The 20,423-nt window shown below is 36.5% G+C and overlaps 2 protein-coding genes across 2 annotated transcripts in view; both read left to right on the top strand.

The window, feature by feature from the left end:
• The window catches only part of FSTL5 (follistatin like 5), a 1,363,343-nt gene that overhangs the window by 1,045,749 nt on the left and 297,171 nt on the right, over window positions 1–20,423 (top strand). The window lies entirely within an intron of this gene.
• Window positions 549–2,476, top strand: LOC128650107 (putative nuclease HARBI1). Its single transcript, XM_053703798.1, has 4 exons — window positions 549–1,039; window positions 1,333–1,411; window positions 1,989–2,290; window positions 2,380–2,476. The coding sequence occupies exons 1-4, from the start codon at window positions 577–579 to the stop codon at window positions 2,382–2,384; spliced, it is 849 nt and encodes a 282-aa protein (XP_053559773.1). The 5' UTR covers window positions 549–576; the 3' UTR covers window positions 2,385–2,476.

The raw sequence follows: 20,423 nt of genomic DNA, 5'->3' as shown, positions 1-20,423 counted from the left end.
ATGTATATATGTATGATAATTGTATATATATATTTGACCTATATAAATCATATAATTTTAATAATTACTTTTAACTGTTATGATAAAGGCTGATATATTTAAATTGAAAAATATAATAATTACATTCAGTGTCTTTGAATTTCCGATATGTAACTACATATATGTTGAAATTATAGTTCATATCAAAAATAAAAGTCATGAGTAAGTATATACTTTCAAACTGTTCATTAAATTAAGGATTAGATGAGATGAAGATAAGCCCTCCCCCCCATGTTATTCATTGCAATCACCAGTTTCACATATGTTAACAAGCAACACACAGCTATAAAAAAAAGACCACACCTAGCCTAACCTCAGAACAGATATTTCAAAATGCAGGGTGAGAGAGAAGCTGACAATGCTGAAGTTAGACAGCGTAGGCCTGACATCCCCAGAGTGAGGCTGGATTTAGAAACCCTGAATGAGCAGCAGGTGTTTGAAAGTTTCAGGCTCAACAGGGAGAAAATATATCAGTTATATGCCCTGTTGCAAGATAGGCTGGAAAGCCAGGGCTATTCAAGCAGGGCTGTCCCTGGAATGACCAAACTACTAGGGGCACTTCATTTTTTGGCTTCTGGATCCTTTCAGGTGACAGGGGGCATTGTAACTGGGGTGCATAAGTCCACTCTTTCTAAGCATCTTTCAAAAGTTATTGATGGACTTTATGATAATTGCAGAAAATTTATTTTTTTCCCCACATCACCCAGAGGTTGGCGTGATGTTAAGAGGGACTTTTTTCTTTTAGGTGGCATACCCAATGTCCTTGGGGCCATTGACTGCACTCATATTGCCCTAAGACCCCCTGTGCGCAGGGAGATAATATTTAGAAATAGGAAACACTTCCACTCCTTAAATGTGCAGATTATATGTGATGCAAACATGCGCATATTAAATGTCGTGGCAGGGTTCCCAGGAAGTAGCCATGATGCCTACATCCTCAGGAATTCTGGTGTGTGGAGATTGTTTGAGACAAATCAAATGCCTGAAGGACATCTCCTCGGTAAGTGTTTATGTATATATTATGATGCCTTCATGTGTTCAATATTTTGACATTTTATTGTTTCATTGCTTTATAATCCTTTATGTATGTGTCTAAGGGGGTGAAATTGATTAAATAAATAAATTGTTAATCATTTAAAAGATATATATTAACTATGTCATAGTAAGACATATGCATAACATTATTTTATGTCATACATTGCTTTATGGAAAGATGTGTGTTTATCTATCTATCTATATCTATATATATATATATATATATATATACTGTATATCTATGCATTCATATTTTAGCAGATTCTGCATATCCTCTTAAAAAATGGATTTGGACACCATTGAAAGAGAACCAGGTTGTTGGGCCTGCTGAATTAAGGTAAAATATATATTTATTTTCTGCTCATGTGTGTCAGAAATATTGATTGTGCCTTGCAAAATGCTCACTATAATCTGTAGAAAAGTAGGACCAGTACACACTTCATAGGAATGTCCCTTTAAATCACACTTGGGTGAATGTAGGTGCAAACCTGGAGGACCTCCTTTTCCAAAGTCCCAGTAAATGTAATGAAATAGAACACACAGGTAGCACTCTATGTGGAGCAACAGCACCTTTATTGAGCAACGTTTCGGGGCTCCTGCCCCTTTATTAAGCTATATATCTGTGTTTGTGCACATACATTTGTTGCTTGATTATCTCGTGTGTGTGTGTATATATCACTATCACAGACATAACAATGTTGTACTGAGTGCCTTTAAAGGGACAGTCAAAATACAAATCATCTATTATCAGTGAAGCATTTATAAATCTCTCTGCTTGAATATAAATATATTTATATATATATAAAATGGTTTAAAGATTTATAAGATCAAACCAGGAATGTAGTTAGCTCATTAGTATTTGATTTGTCTTCACATTATATATTATAATCATATTTCTTGTTCTTTTAATACAGATATAATGAAGCACATATCCGAACACGTGCTATAATAGAACGACTGTTTGGTGTTCTAAAAATGCGCTTTCGCTGCCTGGACAGATCAGGGGGGGATCTCCAATTCAGTCCGGAAAAAGCTATTAAAATCATAGTGGCATGTTGCTGTCTACACAACATGGCACAGGAGCATGGGATGTTGAACGACTTACTTCCAACACCACAGCCCCCAGGTGAAATCTTTGAGCCTGATGTAATTAATCATCCCCAACCCCTCAATGCCCATTTGGAGAGATCTGCAACTATTCAAGAATTCTTTTCAGGTATTTTTATAGTATTGTAATGAGACCTTTTAGTTATTTATGATTATGTTTTTTAATAATACACATTTGTTTCTTTTAATGTTTTACAGATTGAAGATTCTCAGAAATGGAATACCACTCCCCTCCCTCTCTCCTCATCCCTATATTTACCACATTTTCCCTAAATAAATGTATACTTTACTCAAATATAGTCATGGTGAATGTTTCTTTATTTCCAGCTATGTACTAATCAATGCATTCATCTTATGATTTATGTATAACATAATTATCTAAAATATCATTTTAATTATATTCCAAATATTACTTTGTTCTCTTGGTATAATTATTTAAAGAGCAGCTATGCACTCCTGGTTAATAAAAATGAGTACATGGGTGAACCAATGACAGACAGGATATATACTGTATGTTGGCAACAATAAACAGCTCCAACATAGGTTCTATGCTGCTCCTGATCTTACCTAAATAAAACTATAATCAAAGGATACTAAGAATATTAAGAAATATAAAGAATATAAATATATTAGATTTGCTTTTAAATATATATGTTTTAGCAAAATAATGGAATTTATATCACTTTAAAAAAAAAAAGGAAGAGTGTGTTCACAATAAAACATTAATGAACCAGATAAATCATTCAATTCCAATCAACTTACATATGTACTCATAATCAATTTAATTCTTTTATGTTTCTTATTTCAATCATGTATTTAAGTTTAGGAGCCATTCCATTTAATGTTCATCACCTGTGGTGCACTTGCTGATTGTTGCCTACATTTAGACAACAATCATCAAGCGCTCCCCATGTGCAGATTCAAAATGGGTAGATTCCTAAGCTAACATTCCTGTTTTAGTAAATTACCGATGATAATGAAGTTAAATAGATTATAGGATTACATATTTAAGTATATAAATAATGCATGCTCTAATTCATGAGTTTTATTTTGAATAGGCTATCCCTTTAAGAAATATATCAGATGCTCATTTCAAAGAGACAAATCCAGATATAATATAATCCTTAAAATAAAGATACATTATCAATACATACAATCCCCTGAGATTGCACACTTGAATGGCATGGTTACCTCATAGAAAATAATATAGAAAAATAAGTCAAAGGAAATAATTTTTTTATCATGAAGATGAGTTTTATTATTACAGATTTACCCTCATTCAAATGTAATTTTCAATGTGAAAATCATATTTATTCAATACAAAACGATGACACATTAAAGTTATAATGTGTCATAGTACTAATATTTATAAAATATATGTCATGTCATGTCTGCTAAAGCAGATAATACATTTGCAATATTTAGACTATTAACCAAAATACATAAGTGCTTAATATTACATACTTCAAGAGATATGAAGTATTGTCTTTAACATGGAGTTATTGAAACAATTTAAAAGTGCATTGTGCATTGGTCCCAGGGAAAGTCTGTGTCTGTTCATATGATGTCAATTAAAATGTATTAATCACCTCTATATCATGGCAATCACATATATGTTGTGTATACACCAGTGCTTAAATATCATAAAGATACATTTATCTAATTATTCTAAATATTGAATAATAATCTTGACAAAAAGGAGTGCATTAGTCATGATAGGTATTAGTCATGATAGGTATATATTTCAGATATTACATTCCACATAGGACTATAAGAATGAATGCAAGGTATTTGGCCATATCAACAGGAAGGAGTATTTACTTTCCAACTCTTCTATAACTGTATAACCCTTATTAGCTTCATCTGAAGGAGCAAACAACATATGCTTGTGGAATATAAATCATAACATTTACACATGTCACGTTGACTAATGTTAGATAGCATATACTGTATAAATTTCAGACACGTATCCCCAAGTATTCTTAAACGGCATAATATGATATCCTCAATAAAAGGACACATTAATTTATCAACAATGTACACCTGCATATTAATTGACATCATGTGAAATAAAAATGAATAAAGCTGTTCATTTTTAGCAGATAAACAGCTATTAGAATAATATTAAGATATATGTTCAAATTTGGATTAGAAAAATGGATGCATATTTATGAGATGAAAATCGCACTTAAACAAGTGCTTTAGTGCAAAAATTAGATATGATATATCTTGGGTGGAAAAAAAAGAATATTAATTAATTAATTCTTGCGGCGGGATTTTGACTTTGGAGGAGAGGTACTTAGGGGGGCAGTGTGGCGTCTTGTGCGACGCCCACCAGCTGAATGTGAGGCTAATAACCGGGATTCAGGGTCCTGCAGGGAGATGACAGAGGATGCAAGGGAGGATGGAGTTTGGGGCCTATCCGCGAGCCTCTCCACTGCCTCTGCCAGGCGGACGAGTGAGGCATTATGGATGTCCATTTGGCTCTGTATCCTTCTCAAATCCTGCTGCTGCTGGAGCCTGGACAGCCTAAGCTCTCTATATATGAGCCTCAGTAGATCATCCTGCTGGGACTGTGCCGGACCCTGTTGTACATTTGGTGTCTCAGGAACTAATAATTGGCTGGTTCCAGGGCTGTCTCTCCGTATTGGTGACTGTGAGGTTGTCTGTGATGGCACTGTTGGCAATACATTGGTGGGTGCAGTGGGTGGTGGTGTGGATTCCTGTTGTGCCATAGGAGTGGGAGGCATATAGTACAGATGATGCAGATCTGTATGCTGCTGTGGTGGGTGCATCATCTGCTGCTGAGGATAATGATGTCGTGGTGGGTGCATCATCTGTTGCTGAGAAGGATGTTGTGGTGGGTGCATCATCTGCTGCTGAGGAGGATGTTGTGGGGGGTGCATCATCTGCTGCTGAGGAGGATGTTGTGGGGGGTGCATCATCTGCTGCGGTGGGTGCAGCTGTGGGGGCTGTGCCATTTGTTGCTGCGAAGTATGCATGAACTGCCATTGTTGAGGAGGATGAGTCTGCTGGGGTTCAGAACCCAAAACATGAAATGTTGTCTCCGAAGTAGATGGAGAAGGGCATGATACATCCTCCACCTCATATGCCCTAGGCTGCTGCATATCATCTTCTAAGAGGCTGATATAGGAGGTAGTGTCACCATAGATATCCTCATCCTCCTCAGTTAATGTAGGAACATCCTGCTGTGGTGTTGGTGCAGCTTCATACTCCTCCTGTTCGGAACCTACAAATAAATATACGGTATGTTTACATTATCTATCTAATAGAATATATTACTTTGTAGCATAACAATACAGACTATTATATTCCATATTTATGTGTATATATGTACACACACACATACACACACACACACACACACACACACACACATACACACACACACACACACACACACACACACACATACACACACACACACACACACACACATACACACACACACACACATACACACACACACACACACATATAGTGTGTTTGGGATAAAATCCAAGCATATATGATCATAACTGAGGAATCTTTATAGACTGTGTCTTAAAAGAACATTGTTAAAGGGACACTGTACCCAAATATTTTCTTTTGTGCTTCAGATAGAGCATGCAATTTTAATCAACTTTCGGATTTACTCCTATTTTCAAATGTTCTTTATTCTCTTGGTATCTTTATTTGAAATTCAATAATGTAAGTTTAGATGGTGGCCCATTTTTGGTGAACAACCTAGGTTGTCCTTGCTGATTGGTGGATAAATGCATCCACCAATCAAAAACTGCTGTCCAGAGTTCCGAACTTAGAAAAAAGCTTAGATGCCTTCTTTTTCATATAAAGATAGCAAGAGAACGAAGAGAAATTGATTATAGTAGTAAATTAGAAAGTTGATTAAAATTGCATGCTGCATCTGATTCACAAAATAATAAATATGGGTACAGTGTCCCTTTAAGGACAATGACACATGATTTATATGAAATGCTTAATATTCTTGGATATTATATTATCAATATTCTTGCTTGTCGGAGCAGATATACAATACAGAGTGCTTGCTGAACATATTAAATACAACTATGTATATTTAGATTCATAGCTAAACACAGATGGGTATTTATGATATACAACATATATACATCACATATATGGTTATATTTAATATTGAATATTCACCTTCATACACCTCTTCAGGTGGCACAGAGGTGTCCATTGTCCCCTTACATCCATGAACAGATTCATCCGAGATGACATTGGACAGCATCTCCTCCCATGACCTTAGGTGTATTCTCTTGCTAGGACCACCACCGGTCCCACGTGCATATTTGGCCTGCTGTGCCAGCTTAGCTTTGGTTTCCCTCCTGCAGTCATGATAGCGGTGTTTAATGCTGGCAGTAGAACGATTACGTCCTAAGCAGCTGACTGCCACTCGAATCTCCTCCCACAGCTTATTCCGGACAGCCGGCCTCAGGTTAGGGTTCTCCAGCTGAGCTGCCCTCTCCAAGTATGCCTCAACAAGAGCCTCCTTCTCCTCCTCAGAGTACCTCTCCTCTCTAAGCCTGCCCTTCACACCTGAAGGGCCAGCAGACACAGACTCTCCCTCCTGTGACTGGGGACCAGCCCTCTCTACCTCCTCTGTCCCTGCAGGCTGTGACAGGCTACCACCAGCCCCACCCCCAGTTGCCACAGTCTGCCCCACTTTCCCTTTTCTTTTTGTGCCTAGCTGAGGCTGACTCCTCCTCACTCCTCCCACCTCCATTCCTCTTCCACCCTCTCTCCTTCCCTCCTCTGCCAGGGTTTGAGGAAGGACAAATCCTCCACCCAAACCTCGGCCCCTATTCCTGCCCATACTACTCCCTACTTCCCCCCTCCCCCTCCCTCTATCCACCCTCACCACTGCCCTCCCCCTAGCCACCCCCTTCCCAACTCCACTAGGCCTATCCATCCCTTTCTCCTTCCTCCCTAACTCTAACCTAACACTAAAGTCCCTAGCTTACCTAACTACACTAATTCACCTAACTAAACCCTAAATTAAATAGCCCCAAAACTAACTACCTAACCTATCTAGACCCTAACTATCTCTATTCTATATCCCTCAAAAAAAAAAAATTGTGGGGGTGAAAATAAACAAAGGGATGTAAATGAAAAAGGAAAAACTAAGGAGGATTAGAACAAAATTATAGAAAAATAATAAGGGATGCAAATGAAGAAAGGGGTGAGCTATATAGTCAAATGAACCAAAAAATATGGGATCTAAAAAAAAAAAATAGGATGGGAAAAATATATATATAAAAAAACAAGTTATATAGTGAGGAAGGGAAGGGTAGTCAAAGGGGGGATGGGAAGTGGAATAAGGGGATTAATGAAAGGAGTAATAAAGGAAGATGGGGATATGGGGGTTAATGAAAAAAAAAATGTGAATGTGTTTGTATCAAATAAAAGTGTGTATGTGTGTGTGTATTTGTGTGTATAAACTAATGTGTGTTAATTAACTAATGTATGGATGTGTGTGTGTGTTCCTAATATTATATGAGGCCTACAATAAGAATATATGAAAATCAAATATCAAACTCTCCACTAACTCTCAAACAACTCTCAAAAACCCAAAACTCCTACCAACGCAACTAGCTCCCGTGTCTTTCTCTCTAGAGGCGATCACAGGTAAAGAGCGCAGGCGCAAACCGTTATTCTTATAGACAGAGGTCGGGTTACCATGGCAATGCACTTGTTATGGCGCGCTTTTCGACAAATCCGACATCGGTTGGCAACGCAAACTTACGTACAGCCGAAAAGAGCGACTGCGCGCAACACGCTAATCTTTTCAATGGAAACCTGGTACTAAAATGGAGCCGTAAATTACTTTTAGCTGTCGTCCGCTTCGGTAGCTTACGGCTCCATTTTTAACGACTCAATGGAAGCGAGGCCTATGTTGGTCCTTTAATGCTGGGGATTGTTTAAAAGTGGAAAAAAAATACTTATATGATAAAGATTTAAAGGGAAAAAGCACCAACAAAACAGGGAAGTCCACCAAAAAGGGGGTTTCATTTATTTGATCTGACCAATATAAGCAAGCTGATTATCAAGATTGAGATCATCACTTAACCAACATTTTATTAGTTTATATGTGCACTGTATATATATGTAATTAAGTACTGCTTTGTAAAATATGTGTATTCAAAATAAATATTTCAAAAGCATTTACTTTGTACATATTGTGCACAGTGAAAATAAGTTAATACACATAAAAGTGAACATTTTAATTGAATTATTTAGATAGAGCATGTCATTTTAAAAACTTTGTTCTATACCATTTCATCATCAAATTTGCAAATGCCTTTTTATATGAACACTTTCTGAGGCATCATCTCCTAGTGAGCATATGCAAAGGTTCACACATGTGTCACATGATTGGTGGATAGTTGTCACATGATACATTGTTCAGGAAAAGAAACTGACATTAACTCGAAAAAAAATCTCCTTCACAAAATAGGTGTTATTGCAAAGTCTTTTTAATTTGCTATGCATTTGTTTGTTTCATAATTCTACAGTGTTTAACGGCCCTTTAAGTGCTGATTTATATAATATCTGTATACAAAAGAAAATCATTTTAAAAGCCTTTGCTTTCACCATATATAGATAAGTTTGTACTCTTTATACAAATTGTTTTGTTTTGTTTATCTCATATTCCATGAAAAAGCTCAATTTACAAAAGTAAATTGCAGAAAAAGAAAGCAATATAAATATTAATGGCTAGATAATGAGTGGTGCGCTAACTTTTGTGCTCAAGCATTAAGGGGTTTATTGCGTCTCTTTGAGTGCATATTACAGGTTGAAAGTAAATATCGTAAGCTCAAGCGCAATTGAATTTAAGAGGTGTCGAGATAACGGGACTTCAGAGCTCTAGTTAACTTTTATGCTCCACTAAAAAGTTGCACAAAACACATCAAAAAGCTTACTAGTGAAGTAGCACCCAAGCGGTAGCAATAAATAGCACTCCACTTGTAATTTAGCCCTAAATGTGCATTGCAAAATAGTTTAAATAAAAAACAAAATAACAAAGTTTAATTATTAAACTAGGGTTATTTTTGTGTTTATGTTTAATGTATCTGACATGTTTTATTTAATGTATCTTTAAGCTTATGCACATGCTTTAAAAAAGAGAGACATTTAACAAAAAATACCAGCAAATCTGTTTAGGAAAAGTGTAGAAAATATATATTTTTTTTAAATGAACTGTCATCTAAAAATAAATAAAACACTGTGCATAGTAAAACAATACTGTAATTATTCATTATGTTCACTTTTCATGCAATTTATTTAGAAATAGTGTTTTAAGTAAGTACAGTAAGTGAGCATCATATCCCATTACTCACTTCATGCTGCACGTAGATTACTTGTTTAGGGTAGATATTCTTTTATTTCTATCCCTAAACTAAAAAAGAAAAGAAGATAAGATACATTCTCACAAGGCCCATCAAGAGGTATGTCCCTGCAAAACATTTAACATTTTTACTAAAAAAAATGACAGTTTTATATAGTTTAAAATATTTATTATGCACACAGAGTTGATTGATTTATATATAGTGCCTATATTGATAGTCCTACCTGACTAAATACACTGTAAAGGCAAACTGACTGGAATCAGTCCCACCTATGGTTGCCAGGTGTCCAGTATTCAACAGGACAGACCAATATTTTAGTAGTTAGCACAGTATAATCCATGCAAAATACTCGACAATTAAATGTCCAGTTCTTTTAAAGTATTGTGGCAGATCAATTAATGGGCTCCTTTGCTTCTGTGCACCACAAAAATGGTCTAGAAGAAAGTGAACAAAGAGGGTTATAAATCACTGCCTTATATCTTTCTAGCAGTCATTGAAGATTTCTAAAACATACACACTTTGTTGTATGTGCAGCCACTGGAATAAAAATCTCTGCTCTATGTTTTGTTTACCAACAACTATGAGGGGAAAGGTGTAAAAATACTGCTCTGTGAGCTACTGGAACTCCATAGGAGTTAAATTACGGCTGCCTGTGTATGTTTCTGGCAGCCAAAGTGGTACAGTCATTGATTTCTATGTTACTAGCAGCCTAGCAAATAAAAACACTGCTCATATGGTTTAAAATATTTTTAGCAGTATCTATGGTGGGGCTTAATCCATTGTGTGACCCCGACAGTCCACCTGGGCGCAATCACCTGCAGGTTGTCAAACATTTTTATGGAGGACAGCACTTAATGTTAATCACACAATGTGCTCTCTTAAAAATACAGTGCTTCCACCCTTGTGACTACTGACTGGTCCCTGCAGCAGCTTCCCTGGAGGTAGAAACCTCCTCTCCTTGGATTTTTTCTAGCTGAGATTCCCCACACACACAGAAAGGAAGTGAACTCAGTCTGATGCAGCATGGTCAGACTCGGCTACACTTAATCATTTATTAACTTTGTTTTATGCTTAGAAAGTGGACTATATATGCAACACAGAACAGCATTATAGGCAAAATGGACCTGAAATTGTTATCTGATGAGAACCCCAGTACATTTTTCTCCCATAGGTCTCTATGTGCCCCACGCAGCCACTTGTTTATAATCCAGATCTTTGGTTGCTAAACCTAAAATGTAGTTAGGCCCTCATAAATTAAACAATACTACCTAGACAACAAATAAATGCTACTAATATAGATGGAGACTGTAGAAGGGACTTAATTTTCTATATTTACCTATTAACACTCACAAAATTCTGTCTGTCTTATTCTGGCTTAACAAAACGTGCTAAATGAATGTTAGCATACATAACAGGAAGTTGTTCTGTCTCTTGACAGTGGACATTACTATTCATCTGCATCATTTACATCATAAGTCTAAAGACTAAAACATGATTTAAGAACCATATTGGGAATGTACAGCACAATAAAAGATTTCAGTTTAATTATGAGCTAATGATTTACTAATCCTGAACAAAAATGTAATATAATATTTTAGCTTTAGCTTTCATTAATGTATTTCACAGCATTATGTCTTGATAATTACTTTCAAAAGACAATTATTAATTATCATAATTTGTCTCTATTGTGTATGTGGTCATAATGTGCGCAAACTAATTATATTTGCTTATTATATTTTTTATGAAAGAATATCTGTATGCAAATAGAAACTATTATTTGTTATGCATTCCACCTTGTAATAGTCAATGCATATTGATAAGAAACTTAAGATGCTTATTTGCTGCACTAAAAAAAGTAAGACTTTTTCTTTTTAGAAATGTTCATGCATTCTATATTGTTTGTGTATACTTAATTATTATGAATTAATTCTGGAGCAATTTAACATGCAAACATCAGAAATTGGAGAAGAATAAGTACAGTGAAATGTTTTAGGCAATGTCAGTAGAAGGTACAGATTATTATTATTAATGCACTAACATATTCTGCAGTGCTATACAGGGGGTACAATAAATAATGGTAAGACTGGGAAAGGCAGACTGAGGCAGAAGGATTACAGAGTCCTGCAAGCTAGAGAGATAAATAGGAGGTGGTAATAAAGGGTCAAAAACAGAGAGAAGGAGTCAGCTAGGAGAGTATACAGAGATGAGATAAAAAATACTGTGAAGTTCAGTTTTATGGAGGGCTTTGTAGGTTTCATTCTGGAGGATAGTGGAAGCCAGTGTAGGGCATAGAGGAGTAACAGTGGGTGAGGTGGATAAGCTTGGCAGCAACATTTAAAACAGACTTAAAAAGTACGATAGGTTTAAAAGTGTGGAAGATTAATTAAACAAGATTTACTATTTGACAATAATAAAGTTAAATATATAATGCCTTTATTACAATAGGGTTTACAATTGTTGAGATGATCATTAAACATAAAGACAGTATAAAACAATAAGAAATACAATAATAAAATAATACAATTTATATGGTACATACATGAAACCATCAAGAACTATAACCAAAGCAAGCAAACCAATAGTATTCCGTATACACATTATTTGAGAATATATTATACTGTATATATATTTCAGAATATAAACCAAATGTTTCTATTTTGTAGAAGCTAGTTCCATGACATAGTTATATACAGGGAGTGCAGAATTATTAGGCAAATGAGTATTTTGACCACATCATCCTCTTTATGCATGTTGTCTTACTCCAAGCTGTATAGGCTCGAAAGCCTACTACCAATTAAGCATATTAGGTGATGTGCATCTCTGTAATGAGAAGGGGTGTGGTCTAATGACATCAACACCCTATATCAGGTGTGCATAATTATTAGGCAACTTCCTTTCCTTTGGCAAAATGGGTCAAAAGAAGGACTTGACAGGCTCAGAAAAGTCATAAATAGTGAGATATCTTGCAGAGGGATGCAGCACTCTTAAAATTGCAAAGCTTCTGAAGCGTGATCATCGAACAATCAAGCGTTTCATTCAAAATAGTCAACAGGGTCGCAAGAAGCGTGTGGAAAAACCAAGGCGCAAAATAACTGCCCATGAACTGAGAAAAGTCAAGCGTGCAGCTGCCAAGATGCCACTTGCCACCAGTTTGGCCATGTTTCAGAGCTGCAACATCACTGGAGTGCCCAAAGCACAAGGTGTGCAATACTCAGAGACATGGCCAAGGTAAGAAAGGCTGAAAGACGACCACCACTGAACAAGACACACAAGCTGAAATGTCAAGACTGGGCCAAGAAATATCTCAAGACTGATTTTTCTAAGGTTTTATGGACTGATGAAATGAGAGTGAGTCTTGATGGGCCATATGGATGGGCCCATGGCTGGATTGGTAAAGGGCAGAGAGCTCCAGTCCGACTCAGACGCCAGCAAGGTGGAGGTGGAGTACTGGTTTGGGCTGGTATCATCAAAGATGAGCTTGTGGGGCCTTTTCGGGTTGAGGATGGAGTCAAGCTCAACTCCCAGTCCTACTGCCAGTTTCTGGAAGACACCTTCTTCAAGAAGTGGTACAGGAAGAAGTCTGCATCCTTCAAGAAAAAAATGATTTTCATGCAGGACAATGCTCCATCACACACGTCCAAGTACTCCACAGCGTGGCTGGGAAGAAAGGGTATAAAAGAAGAAAATCTAATGACATGGCCTCCTTGTTCACCTGATCTGAACCCCATTGAGAACCTGTGGTCCATCATCAAATGTGAGATTTACAAGGAGGGAAAACAGTACACCTCTCTGAACAGTGTCTGGGAGGCTGTGGTTGCTGCTGCACGCAATGTTGATGGTGAACAGATCAAAAGACTGACAGAATCCATGGATGGCAGGCTTTTGAGTGTCCTTGCAAAGAAAGGTGGCTATATTGGTCACTGATTTGTTTTTGTTTTGTTTTTGAATGTCAGAAATGTATATTTGTGAATGTTGAGATGTTATATTGGTTTCACTGGTAAAAATAAATAATTGAAATGGGTATATATTTGTTTTTTGTTAAGTTGCCTAATAATTATGCACAGTAATAGTCACCTGCACACACAGATATCCCCCTAAAATAGCTATAACTAAAAACAAACTAAAAACTACTTCCAAAACTATTCAGCTTTGATATTAATGAGTTTTTTGGGTTCATTGAGAACATGGTTGTTGTTCAATAATAAAATTAATCCTCAAAAATACAACTTGCCTAATAATTCTGCACTCCCTGTAGAGCACATATATTTTAATAATATGCTGAGTTGAAGACCTTCTGAACTGTACCTGAGTCTACATTGGGACCTCCTAAACTGCTAGAAAAAGCAAAAGGTGCACTGCAATATAGTAAACTACTCTTGGATCTCATGTGTTAGCTATCAGAATATAATGTTGTAGATTCACACAGACTGGAATATTCAATGTCCAATTCAACTGACTTCTGAATGGTGGGACTGAATTATTTTAGGGGGAAATGGAAGACCATTTAAGAGGCTCATATCAAATATTGGTTATAGGAAATACAGTGTACCTTTAAGAGTTGTGTGTCTAACTAATGCACTTTTAAAAGTATAGAGGAACTATAACTTAAAGCTCAAAGTTCAACAGGAATCAACCCGAGAAACAGATATGAAAGCTAATATAGATTCAGGAAGGAGCACATCAGGAGCCATCAAAAACACTCCATCAAATTCACTAAGGAACAGTCTATCTGTAAACCTAGCTATTCTCATTAATCAGTTAGCATGGAGCAGCCTATTAAAACAATGAACCACGGGGGGGCGGACCTAGCTAGTACAGAGAACAGACATGTTTTCATGGAGCTCCTTTGATCTAACTAATAGAAGATGGGCACATATACTATTTCCTGACAGTTTATACTTTTAAATTGCCCTGAAACGGTAAGGAATCACTTCTGCTCACTGCGCAAAGAACACTTCTATAAATGATGGACTTTTGGAGCTTTGAGGCCTAACTTGTCTAACGAAGAGATCTGGGTATATCCTCGCCTCATACTCTTGAAGAATCCCTTTTTGTTAATCTTCGCTGAAATGGAGCTGGACGCTGCATTACACAGGTTTGAGAATCGGGTCTGTGGAAGCCTGCAAGTATATTTCTCTGAAATGAGCGTACTTCTTACACAACTCGTGGATCAGTGCTTTACTACAATTGAGAGGCAAGATGGCGGCGGCTACTCAGGAACCAATGCGGCTATTAATACACTGCCCCTACATATGCTAAAGCTAACGGTTCCTTTGAGAGCAGATGCGGCCCCAGCAAAAGCATGCAGGAATCGCTACGACCTGCATACTGAGCAATTACATCACAGCATGAGGGTGCCAGACTTGAGATTCCCTGAGTCGGATCTTCAGTCAGTTGCCAATTTAGACCTGCGCACCTACCTGGTGGAATCCATGAAGACGTTGCTGCATAAACTGATGTGTGAAGCTGTTCGGGGTTTCCTGCCTTCCGGGCGGTCAGATGTTTGTGATCTTCTAGCCTTATTCCACAGAAGCAAGATACAGGGACATTCTACCTGGTCATATGGCTTCCTCATTTCAGTGCAGCTGGCAGGGTCCAGAGTTATACCAGTAGCCGGCATTGGCTTAAGGATAGCTATTGTGGTGGTTCACAGCAGTCCAGCTTGTCTTTAGGGGTTCATGAGATGAGTCTCTTTTACATATTTCACAACTTATTCTAAGATACCCCGCACACTGAACATGATCTTTGTACATATATTCCAACTGACCTATATAACAACATGTACTTTTAATGTCACATTTATATTTGAGATGGGATAATAGCCCTGAGAAGACTACAGACACAGCGGCCAGCCCTTGCCTGGAAGACTACATTAGCATACATTAAAGTACAGCTTCAGTTTCAGGGACTGGTTTAACGATCTTTTCAGAGGACCCTATGTATGACATACAGACTGTAAAAGAGTTGGAGTTGGGTAAAACCCTTGTTTGAAGTTGATGTGTCACAGCTAGGGTTTTAACCTGAATGATACTGGAGAATTCTATCCTGTTGAATGTGTCCAATAACTGCTCTCATGTTAAGTTTACCTTATTTAGTATTAATCTAGGGCTCTTAATTATATGAACAAGTTTATCTTTGTGGGACAATTCTTTTGACCACAAGTTAAAAGGTTTAGCTACGATATAGTTTGTCTCCCATTGGTCTGCAAAGATGTGCTTTTGTTTATGTGCCATTGTGTATACTGAATATATTCAATACTCTTTGTTCCTATAACTGCATATAGAGTCACGCTATGCCTTTGAAACTTGTAAATATACATGTGTATTATAGTTAAAGGTGAAATACCTTCTACCTAACCCCACACTATAACACCTAATGGGATATCCAGCAGCATAAATCCTAGCGGCTAGATCTGCACCACATTACTTGGTGAATACGGAGTTCTGTCAAAGTTTTTAATTCTAAGTTGTATGTTTCGCTTATATTCCCTAAGTGGTAGGAAAGAACATTGCTACTACATTTTCTATAAATAAATTGCCTAAATACCAGTAAATGTTCCCCATATAGGGTCCTATTATCAAAGCAGACCCTTGGTTTGGGATAAGAAAACTACTTCCCCATATACTCCACCTGGCTTGTACTATATAATTTATTGTAAGGTAATGTTTTTTGTGCTCTTATCTTTTTGTTTTCTCAGTTATAATGTATTTTGAAGTATGCAATATAAATCCCCTATAGAAATATCCTCATGCTAGAGCACGTAGGCCTTTTGATATTCAAGGCTATACAGCTTGTGTCTAGGAGATGTTCTACAACTATTTGTAATATAGGCACATGTTTAGGATTTTTATTACATTATATAGGCACATTCCTAGGACTCTCACTACTTCAATCACTACTCATGTTGGAATGAACTGCTTTAGTTTGTAGGTATATATATATGTAGGTCATATTTATATGGAATCCACATGGCTATCCCAATTAACAATATCTTTCCTAGAGCTAGCCCACTGGAGGTGTGCCTTATCTATATTCTGCTACCAATTTACCCCTGTATATATAGACAGCAATACTATGTCAAACTTGGATATTTATATAAGCTTTCTTAACTATCACACTCTGCGATTGCGAAAACTCAGATATGGGCTTAATGTTTCTTTCTGAAATACCTATAGTAACTGCCTAAAAAGAGACGCAAATGTGTTCATTGGTTAAACTGTTATCGATGTTATATATTATTGCATTTTTAGAGATGTGTGTATTATGAGCTTGTGGATATTTTCTTAAGAAAGAGCCTAAAAGGAGTACTAGAAATCCACTTACCACTTGTACTTTATGCTATACATACTTGATGTTATATATATTCTGCCCTTTGTGTGTACCACTAGCTCCCATCTGTGTGGTTTTAGGATTATCTGACTTATATATATTTTGTATCTTTGCTTTAACTTTATCTAAGATAGAAGCTAGGAAAGGCATCTCCCCTCACCCTTTCCCACTCTGTATATCAGGGTGGGTCATATCCAATACCCCATTCCCGTCTGTGTCCAGTGGAGACAATAACCCCTGAGGGGAGATACAAATTACACACCTGACTTGCAGGGGTTGTAACATGAAGGCCATAGGTTTGTAAAATGAGCCTTGTATTGGGGGCTAATACGTTGATATTTTGCATATATGCTTATCCCCATATTATTAATATATCTATGATCTCAATTCAGTATCATTTGAAGCTTTGAATAATAGTAAACTTAATTCTCATCCTACCTGAAATGGAGCCATACCTGCTCCTTCTTGATATCCATTACAAATTATCCTTAACTTTTATATAGTTTAGTGCTGCACGCCACGCATTATGTTATGATAATTAATTGACCTAGCCAATTAACATTTTTATGGTCTTCCGCCCCCCCCCCAATGCAGTTGACCATTGCTATTTACATTGTTGTTCTTGTTGTTCTATATAGAAAAATTATTTATATAGTAGTGTTTACCCGCCTGATATTTCCCCAATTTACCCCTTGCTCTATACTCTGCTCTTGGTATCAAGACCCTTTAATAATAAGAAGCATTCAATTTTTTTTGACGAACTAGATATTTAAGTTCTCAAGAAGTTCATAATGAAGTAGGTCTGCTTAGTAGCTACAGTGCTCCTTCAGAGCGTGTTTTAGCATAATGGCCTGGAATAATAGCTACTCTCATTATGATATAAAAAACATAAAAGGAGGTCTTCACTTTTTGACACTTATTATATATTCCCTTTTTCTGTTGTATTGTTGCTGAGACAATCATTGCTATGTATTGTAATATTTAGTTGTCATATCTTTATGTTGTCATTATAAAAACCCTCAATAAAAAATTATTTAAAAAAAAAAAAAAACAATGAACCACCACCCACCTATAAGAATAATCAGCCTCTCCACATAATTTGTACAAGCACCCGCCCCCCCCCCCCAAAAAAAAAAAAAATGGCACAAGCTTCATTTGGTGGGGCTTACAACTTGCTGTCAGTTTTTTTAAAAAAAAAATGTGCATAAATGCTATACTTTGACTTGGAAAATATATTATTAATACATTTTCATGAAAGAAACATCCAGAGCTACCATCATCAAAAAGCTGCATGTAGTATTGATGCAGAAAAGTAAATCAGGGATTGCCAATTGGCAGCCTAAGGGCTAAAGTATATGTGGCCCTTCAGGAAAAGCAGAACTAACAAACAAAATGTGAGCTTTAGGGTAACCACAACTAAAAATAACTCACTGAAGGGAAGAACTGCAGAGATAATACCCTTCAACCTTACCTAAATCTGGTCTTGTGTCAATGACCAATTTTAGAAAATATATTACCTGTTTGCTTAATGGTCACATATTTATATGTGGTGCTTAAAGGTATACTAAACCCAATTTTTTTTTCATGATTCAAATAGAGCATGCAATTTTAAGCAACTTTCTAATTTACTCCTATTATTAATTTGTCTTCATTCTGTTGGTATCTTTATATGAAAAAGCAGGAATTAAGGCTTTGGAGCTTACCCATTTTTTATTCAGAACCCTGGATAGCACTTGCTGATTGGTGGCTATGTTTAGCTATCCAATCAGCAAGCGCTAACTAGATGCTGAACCTAAAATGGACTGGCTCTAAATCTTTCATTCTTGACTTTTCAAATTAAGATTCCAAGAGAACGAAGAAAATCTATAATAGGAGTAAATTATAAAGTTGCATAAAATTGCACGCTCTATCCAAATCATGAAAGAAAAAAAATGTGTTTAGTATCCCTTTAAGGCATCTAAAATATTGATATGCAGACCTCATGTGCTTGGAAGTTGGCCATCACTGAATTAAACTATTATAAGTACATAGAACATCAAAGGCATCATAGGCCAATTTTACTAATATGGGATGGCACTCAAAGTCTTTTATAATATCCTATTATGTAATGATAAGAGTGATATTTTGCCTATGATACCAACATCAGTTGAATTCTATATAAATAGTAACAGTTAGCAACTTGTTGGTCTCCAGCAAGCTTTGTCTTACCCTGTTTATTGGAAACTTAAGATAACTCAGATCCTCTGCAGATAGCCATATACCTCTCAAACCTTAAGGCAAAGAATTAATGTCCAGTTGGTGGTTTCCTCCTCTTAGTAGGTCTCAGGGTCCTTGTAAGTAGTATATTGGATGAGGTTTGTGGAACTAGAAATCGTGGTGACAAAAAGGTCCAGGCTATAGGAAAATATGCTCTGAGGATTCTGGAGAGACCGATATCTTCTCATCAATATCTTCAAAGATCTATAGTGGTCATACTGTTCATCTACTTATCACTCCATATCTTGCCTTTGCTATCTGTTTTGCCCAGGCAGATTTTTGAGTGCTTCAGCCAACCACCGTTCAGCTTCAGAAAGTGAGCTTGTAAGAGATGTATGAGCTCTGTTTCTCAGTTATCTAATACAAACATAGTTCACTTCAGTAAGGCTGAAAGTAAGCCTGCCTCTAAAATACCACTGCTAAGATGAGGGGATCTATCCCAAAGCATGAAACAAGTAGTTTAATTGTGACTACTTAACCTGGATTACAGGGAGGGGGTGTGGAGGACTCGTAGTTAAGCTGCTGCCTGGAGCCTTGATGGTCCAGATCAGTGCTCAGTAATCATAAGTACAGCAAGTCTAGTATCAACCAGTTAAGCAAGTTGCAGTAGTGCAGCTAGAGGTAGCCATTAAAATGTAAGGATGCTATAGATTCAAAACTATATTTACCAAGGTCATCCACAGGGCATCCTCAGACATTGCATGGCCCATGCCCAGACACACCAACTTTTTTTTAATTGCTTTTGATACTAGTAAAAAAAAAAAAGGAAAAAATAGAAAGAAAAAAAAAATGCCAAGGAATAAGCATACGTTAGTAGAAAGGCACTATAAATCCACAGTGAAAAAATACAAATATAAAATGACGTAGCACTGAAAGATAAAAAAAAAATATTAAACATGTATATTTTCAATATTTTCTGTATATGACGGTAGACAATTAATGTTTTGCATTTGTTTATTATATTATACACTGCAAAAACATTTATTCCTTCCAATTTATAGTTGTTTTATGTTTTTCACAGACTTGCTCGATAAGAATTAACATTCTAATGTTACAGATTGTTCCTTCAAATGTTGGTCATAGACTTTTAGCTATTTCAGTGTCTGTAACACACAGTACCTCCCAGCATTTCCCAGAGACTTTCTGAAATAGGCAGAAATAGAAAGAAAATTAAGTACAAGTAATAATATATTACATATTTATTAACACTTGCAAAGCATGAACTGGAAATAAAATCTAAGATACAAAAACATGAAACCCCCCTCT

This window comes from Bombina bombina, chromosome 2 (assembly GCF_027579735.1).
Source record: "Bombina bombina isolate aBomBom1 chromosome 2, aBomBom1.pri, whole genome shotgun sequence".
NCBI classification, from domain to species: domain Eukaryota; kingdom Metazoa; phylum Chordata; class Amphibia; order Anura; family Bombinatoridae; genus Bombina; species Bombina bombina.
The sequence above is the reverse complement of the archived record's forward strand: the minus strand, read 5'-3'. Positions and strand labels throughout refer to the sequence as shown.